Source organism: Pinus tabuliformis, chromosome 8 (assembly GCF_031772625.1).
Source record: "Pinus tabuliformis cultivar Carrire ecotype Pingquan chromosome 8, CPIR1, whole genome shotgun sequence".
NCBI lineage: Eukaryota > Viridiplantae > Streptophyta > Pinopsida > Pinales > Pinaceae > Pinus > Pinus tabuliformis.
In genome coordinates, this window is record NC_142294.1 from 1,552,298,226 (window position 1) to 1,552,306,427 (window position 8,202).

Genomic DNA, 8,202 nt, shown 5'->3' on the forward strand with positions numbered 1-8,202 from the left:
CACTTATGTTGTTGTTGAACTTGAAGGTTACACATGGACCGAAAAACACATGCTTTACTAATATATTAAGGTTGGATTGATATTCCTATAAATAATTCTCTAGATGTCTTAAAAGTTTTGAATATTGTGTATACTTATAAAAATCATTTGTTGCACTATGCAAACTTTTGGCAAACAAAATACTTGCAAAGGACAATAAGTTGCCTCATTCTCATAGAGAAGTATCTTCAATAATGAAAGACATTGGAATGGAGTACAAGACATATGATGCATGTCCAAATGACCATATATTGTACTATGGAAATAATGCAAATTTACAACAATGCCCAAAGTGTCACACAAATAGGTATCGTCAAGATCAATTATCCAAGAAGGTTCCTTATAAAGTATTACGACACATTCCACTAAAGCCAAGGTTTGAGAGAATGTTCAAATGCAAGGAGTTGGCAAAATATATGGATCATCATGCACAAGGGAGGAGCCAAGATGGTGTCATGCGTATGGTTGCGGATAGTAAATGTTGGAAAGATATTGAGGTAAAATGGCCACATTTCAAAAATGAGCCAAGGAATGCAAGAATTTCTCTAGCAATGGATGGCATAAATCCTTTTGGAGATCTTAGAACAACATATTCTGTTTGGCCAGTGTTAATTATAAACAACAATCTCCCCCCTTGGATGGCAATGAAAAAGGAACATGCAATGTTAACTCTTATCATACCAGGTACTAGAACATGTGAATGCAATGTTTTCTTGAAGATTATATAAAAATATTTCAATTCAGTTAATCCTAATAAATAACTCTTTGTTCACTTAGGGAAATATCAGGTAAAGGATATGGATGTATACATGGAGCCCCTCATTGATGAGCTTCGTGAATTATGGGATGGTGTAAATATGTTTGATGTATCAAGACCTATCAATGATAGAAACTTCCTATTTCATGTGATTCTTATCTGGACAATTCATGATGCCCTGGGGCTCTCTATTTGTTGTGGTAATATAATATAAATTACATTTATAATTATTATGTTCATTTTAGCATTTACTAAATATGGGTTCCAATCTTATTTTAGGACTACAAACAAAGGGGAAACATGGTTGTCCATCATGTGGGCCAAAATTGTTGCATAGGCAGTCAAGGGATCTCAATAAAACTGTCTATGATGAGTATCGACAATTCTTACCACAAAATCATCGCTATCGAGTGCGTGATAAACATATGTTCAATGGAAAGGAAGTGGAAATGAGGAAGCCAATAAAGATGAACCCTGCTAGGTGGAAAGCGATGTATGACAAAAAAGAAGGGACATGCTTTCCCCTAGGAATGAAAAGACTCTCTATTTTCTACAAATTAGAATATTATGAGAGCTTGCCAATAGCCCACCTATTTGATACTATGCACATCGGGAAAAATGTGGCAGAGTGCTTGTGGAAACATCTAAATGGAAATAACATTGAAGCACAAATAAAGTTAAGAAAGGACCTTCGAGTTGCCAATATCATGCCGAACATGTGGTTGCACGAAGACAACTCATATGTTCATGCTCCATGGACATTTACATCAAATGAGAAAGAAAACATCATTTCTACTATGAAAAGCATAAGATTTCCTTCTGGCTTTGGTGCGACATTAAAAAACTTATTCACAAGAGATGGATCAGAGTTCTCAGGCCTAAAAACACATGATTGGCACAATTGGATAAAGGTAACGTTGTCACATGTTATATTTGTTGGAAACTTAATTATAAAATTGTATATCCTAGTGATAATATCAGTTCATGCATATTTGAACATGGTTATTTGTTAATAGACATGCTAGTATAGTGATGAAATTAGTTCATGCATATTTGAACATGGTTATTTGTTAATGGTCATGCAGTATGTGTTGCCTGCAGCAATACCAAGTACTTTTGACCACAATGTCACTTTGACTATTTACAAATTATGTAAATATCTGAGGTATTTTTCAATCCATCATGCATACTCTTCCATTACTCTTATCATTTGAAGTGCAACATTGATTATGCCTTTATATGAGTTTCTACTTTTGGTTTACAAGAAATAACAAGTCTTTATTGTAATACTTGTAGGTGGGTCTCATCTAAAGAGATACATCAGGATGACTTGAAGTATTGGAAGAGGAATGTTTCACTTTTGATGTGTGATATTCAAATGTGCTTCCCTCCAAGCTTCTTTAATTCTCAAGAGCACTACCTTGTACACCTAGTAGAAGAGATTGAACAGTGTGGTCCTATTCATATTCGAACAATGTGGCTCGTGGAGAGATATATGAAGGTCTTGAAACAATTTGTGAGGCAAAAGGCTCGACCAGAAGGGTCCATAGTTGAGGGGTACATGGTTTTCCAGGCCATGGTTCATTTGAGTGAGTACTTACCTCAATTGCATCTTGAAGCTCCATGATTATGGAATTATAACCAATCTCAATCATTTGAAGGAGAAAAATTAGAGGGAGAAGGGACTTCAAATAGGATAAAAGGTATAAAAAAATGTTAGGAGTTATTTGTATCTTAAGTTTTATATTACATGGCTTTAAATAATTATTAATTCATTGAATGAAATTTTTTTTCATTGTAGATGTGAAGGAGTGGGAGGCATTACATTTGTATGTTGCATACAATTTTGACTTTATGTTGGAATGGATGGAGAAGTACGCTGAAAAAAAGAAATTAGAAGATGAAAATGCATGGGCCAATATATATAATAGACATGTTCGAAACACTACTTGAGCATTGCCTGCAAGCCATAAAAGAAAGTGGCCGGAGAGATGCTCATGGAATTGGCTAAAGGCCAATATTGAACATGAGGCAACAAAAGGGAATAATAGAGTAACACAACAACAATTGAATTTCATTAAAGGATCCATAAATGGGGAGGTGATATATATTAATATTGCATATATTTAATAATTTTTTTGTTAGATTTCATATCCTCGAATCTAATCAGTTGATATTTATATGAATTTAGGTAAGATATTACAAAGGAATGTGGAATTTTGGTCATCATTTTTGCATCAAAAAAGTTGATGAAAAGAGAAAAGCCTATGATTGTGGAGTTTCAACATCATTTGAGGTGGAATGTCGTTCACGTGCAAATGATAGACAACCAATCACAATAATACTTCGCTACTATGGAGTGTTGGAGGACATTATCAAGCTTGATTTTATGTCTTTCAAGAAAGTTATTTTTCGTGTTGAATGGTACAAGCTTATTGAAGTGGGAGAAGAAAAAACTATCTTGCTCCATGATAATGGATTCCACATGATCAATACATCTAGGTTTGAAGCCACTTCTGAACCTTATGTGTTTCCAAGTCAATGTGACCAAAATTTTCTCATTCCAAATTTAGAACAACCTGGTTGGTCATTTGTGATTGATTATGATCCAAGAGGACGAAGAGTAACATTTGTTCAAGATGTAGAGGACCATTATTTACTTGAAGATGTATAAGTTCCCCCTGAAGACATAGATGGCCAAGATGGAGATGATGAAGAATTTATTGTCAATGATGCATATCACCAAGATGAAGACCAAGATGAGTTTATTGAAGTTTTTGAAGGACATGAGCAACCACATGGGCATCAAATCCATGAAGATGGTGAATTCATTAATTTTAATTTACATGTAGTTGAAGGTGATGAAGACTATGAAAATGATGGTATTAATTTATTTGTGGATTTAGGGTCTATTAATGATGGGGTATATATGCCATCAGATGAGGAGATTTCTTCCGAGAATGACATTTTATGATCACTATGTATAATTTAAGATAGTTTTAAGGATTCACTACAATATAATTTTTCTTTACAAGTTAGACATATGAGTTTTTAATTGTAATGAACATTAAGTAATTTGAATGTTTAATGTTTTACTTGTGAGGATGACATTTTTCGATCACTATGTTTACTTTAATATGGTTATAAGGATTCACTGCAATATAATTTTTCTTTACAAGTTAAGTATTGAGTTTTTAATTGTAATGAACATCAAGTAATTTGAATGTTTAAGGTTTTACTTGAAAGACATATATATTTGGTGTTACCGATTCTATTTTCTTATCGGTTTTTTGATCAAGGTTTTCTTATTTTTATGTTATTATGTGTTTTCTTAAGAATGTACCCATGGGTGTTACTGATGCTACTATGGGGGATTCAATGATATTCACTACTTTTATGGAAATGTTAACAAATGCACGAGGGCAGGACACTGCTATGATGATGCATGAGGTAAGCTTGAATATTGTCTTTTATATGTTCAATTATCTTATATTCCTTATTGTATTATCTAATTTATGTTTGTGGAATACAGGAAATTGCTAAAGTCATTCCAACCCCTATAACACCTTATAATACATCTAAGGTAATGATAGTGGTAAAACTTGATCAATATTTTTGTGCATTTAGTTAACTTATTTCACTATATATATTTATTAATATTTGTGTTTTTACTAAGCGTGCATTTTTTTGGCATGCAGGATTCATTTATGCCCCTCAATACAACCAATGTTCGCATGCAGGGATCATTAATGCCCCCATATACATCTAATGTTATGCAAAATGTAAGATTCAACCATTTATTTGTGTGAGTTTGATTATGTTATTTGTTGAGAAATATAGGGCATATATTTAATAAAGTTTTTGCACAACGACTCCATGATTTATGAGGTGTTACGAAGAGCTACATCATGCCTTCAAATGGATCACCCCATCCATTTTTTTCTTCTTGGAAATACAATACTATTTTAACAAGTAACCCAAGCAATATATTATTCCAAAACATGATGTGAAGTTACTTTTCTAGGGTTTTTATGTAATCAAGAGGCCTTTTTAGGGTTTCTTAGATTCAAACCTTAGATCATACTCTTTTCCCTTTATGTCATTCTAGAGTTTATCCCATGCCCTAGAAATCAAATCATAGGGAACAAATACTTAAGATTAAGGTTTCTAAATACTAGGGTATTTCTTAAAATATAAACCCATAAATTCAACCCTACTACATCTTATGATGGATCCTTTAAAAGAAAATTATTATACATACCTCATGGACACCTATCTGTACTGAATAGTATTTAGTAAACAACGCTACATGGTAAACAACAGAGGCCCCTTCATAAAAACCACTTACAACTAGTACTCCCCTCCGCTAACAGCTTGTGGTTTCAACATACAGCTGTTACAACTCAAGGAGGACAGGAAGTTGTAAATCCATGTGGTCAACCAGAAATAGCCCAGCTTATTCATCGTGATCCTAAAAGGTGTGCAAGTGTTTAGCTAATCCGACATCAAGATGTTGGCAACTGTAAGGTTAGAGGGCCATTGTTGCTCAAATTCATCAATGTAGATATGTGGATGAGGGTATGACCAGAGCTTACTTATATTGAAGCATGTGAAGGGATTCAAGGGAGAAATGGTGACTAAATCTTCCATAATGTTGGGTCTTGAAGAATTTGATAAAGAGATAAAGCAAACAATGAACGACACATGTGTTGTGGGTGTTGATATCCTTACAATGGAACAGTGTTTGCAGCCCATGGCTTTCAAAGAAAGAAATTTGTTTAGTATTGTTGATATAGGCTCTGGAAAAACAATGGCATATCCTTTACCTGCTATTGTTCATGTTAATATGCAACCTTATCTAGCTTCAGATTCTAAACCCTGAATGTGAGCATTCTTGCATTCATAGTCGCTCCATTATTATTTGCGAAAGCTTACGCACACCTTTCATGAAGAAAAGATTATGGTGCTATTACTATTGAGGAAGCTAACTCCACGACAATCTCCTGATTTTTTTGATTCACATCGCTGATTCTTTGGGTGATAGTCAACAATTTAGATGAATTTCCTGGCGATAGATTAGAATCTGGATAAATATGATGCAAAAAAGAAACTGCTTTGAGCACATTGTAGCTAAACTCCAATTCATGTGTAAAGAACACCAGTTATGGATCGAGGATTGTGAAAGCAGGTTTACTATGGAATAGTTTCTGGTGTTGAATCATTAGGTCTCAAAAGATACATGCCTGTAATATTGGTTAAGAGGTGCCTCAATTTCCACTATTCTGGACCTGTAGCACTCAAAGTAAGACATAAATCATGCCAAGAATATTGTGGCCAATAACACTGGACGGGTGAGGAAAGTCGCACAAGTTTAAACTTGTAATGTCAATAGGGAAGGGGTTAAAATATGTCGAGTGCCCCAATCTAGATCCACCGCATCTATTCAGCTACCACAGCTTTATCACATAGGCTACTCAAAAGAAGATCTCAAGTAAGTCTTCTAGTTCTCAAGGCACCATGCTTTTAATGCGTTTAACCTTCCAAAGGATACTTACTCCTAAATATCTTAGGAATTTCCATGAATTACGCAATCTGTAGATTATATATCCAAAACCTAGTGGACCTGCTACAACACTAATTTACTGGCAACCTGTATGAAATTGTATCTAATTCTACATATGGGAAAGATTGACAAATGTGCACATCAAACTGTCTGGGGTGTGTGCACATTTAGTTAACCCTGTGCGTTGTTAAGGAAAAAAATTTGATTTTCTTGTTCCAGGGAATGTGCAAACTTAATGGTTGACTTCCACTTAACTGCAGGAAGAAATGAGCTGATATATGTTCATGAGAAGTATTCGGATCCATGTCATGGCTATGTTGCGTTTTTATGCCTTGCCAACTTACCCAATGATGACAGTTGCACCACCAGCAATGACGTTGTCATTTGTATTAGTGATAACATCGACTCAAGTGCACAAGAAGGGGGATTAGAAAGACCTAGCCAACTGAAAGCCAGGAAACACACTGCACCATCATTGACTGCAATGCTAACATCTCAAAGTGAGGTCTGTGTCACTCTCTTATACTTTTCTTGTTCTTGTTCAACAAATATACACAAACCAAAGACTGCAATGCTAACATCTCAAAGTGAGGTCTGTGTCACTCTCCTATACTTTTCTTGTTCTTGTTCAACAAATATACACAAACCAAAGAGTATCCATGTCCACTCCAAATTACTAGCAAGTTTTATAACCTTAAGATAGCTTTGTCTTTAGTCATGTTGTAAGTTGGATGAAAATGATTAGTTATCTTGATAGCCTCAAGTTAGTGTTGTGTTTATTTATGATGTAAGTCGGCTGAAAATGATTAATAATCTTGATGAATGTATTTCAGGATGCATTCAGGGATTCCCATCAGGTGCTTCCTAGCATTGATGATGGAAACATTGAAAACCAATTGGCAGTTGTTGAATACGTTGAAGATATATAAAAATTCTACAGGACAATTGAGGTATGTTTCTCTGTCAAAGATTGCAGTTTCTTGTTAGGGTGAAGGTAAAGTTTTATTTTCCTTAACTAAAATTTGGCATTCATGTATGCCCAGGACGTGAGTTGCGTACCTCCAGATTATATGAGAAACCAGGTTAAAATCAACGCAAAGATGAGGGCAGTCGTGATTAATTGGTTGGTGGAGGTACAACTTTGTTCCTATGCTAGTTCCAAGGTCCATTTGCTATCAAAATTAGATCTAAAAGAGATTTATATGGCCTATCTCTTAGGGCTGACATCAAAATCTTAAAATTTTCAGGTGCATTTGGAATTGGAATTAATGCCAAAGACGTTGTATCTCACTGTGAACATCATTGACAGATACCTTTCTATTCAGAGCATTGCAAGGAATAATTTGCCATTACTTGCTATCACTGCAATGTTTATAGCTAGCAAATATGAAGAAGTCTGTCCTCCATAGGTAGGATGACTTGCTGACATCTGTAAGAAAGGATGTGTATATATCTAATTAAAAGAACACTTTGTTGGCAGTATAAAAGTACATACATCAACAATATCTACTCCTACAGAAGATTACGCTTTATGCTGGAATCAGCACAAAAATTATATTATAATAGGTAACACAATATTGATAAGAGCTGGTTTATACTTGGCTACAGGTCAATGACTTCATCCGCATCTTCCCAAATGAATGCACGTCAGAACAGATAGTGGCCATGGTAATTAGCTCTAACTGATAATTCTTTGTCATTGATTGCAACATAGTCTCCAAACATTTAGATTGACTGATCAATTGATAATAACTCTTCGCAGGAGTTTAAAGCAATTGAACTTCAAGCTTACAGTTCCCACTCGGCCATATGTATTCCTCCTCAGGTTTCTAAAGGCAGCTGA

The 8,202-nt window shown here is 34.8% G+C and overlaps 1 protein-coding gene across 1 annotated transcript; it reads left to right on the plus strand.

Annotated features, from left to right (window-relative positions):
* The first annotated feature begins 6,594 nt into the window (after positions 1-6,594).
* On the plus strand, positions 6,595-7,500 carry LOC149241859 (uncharacterized). The gene is made up of 3 exons (XM_089370682.1): positions 6,595-6,864; positions 7,193-7,309; positions 7,403-7,500. Exons 1-2 carry the CDS (start codon positions 6,595-6,597, stop codon positions 7,286-7,288), a joined length of 366 nt encoding a protein of 121 aa, XP_089226808.1. The 3' UTR covers positions 7,289-7,309; positions 7,403-7,500.
* The last annotated feature ends 702 nt before the right edge of the window (positions 7,501-8,202 follow it).

What these genes read in the sequence shown, in the direction of transcription:
- LOC149241859 (XM_089370682.1), top strand. Translation starts at nt 6,595, where the DNA reads ATGGTTGACTTCCACTTAACTGCAGGAAGAAATGAGCTGATATATGTT. An exon ending in TGCTAACATCTCAAAGTGAG is followed by an intron (nt 6,865 to 7,192) that starts GTCTGTGTCACT and finishes AATGTATTTCAG; the next exon opens with GATGCATTCAGGGATTCCCA.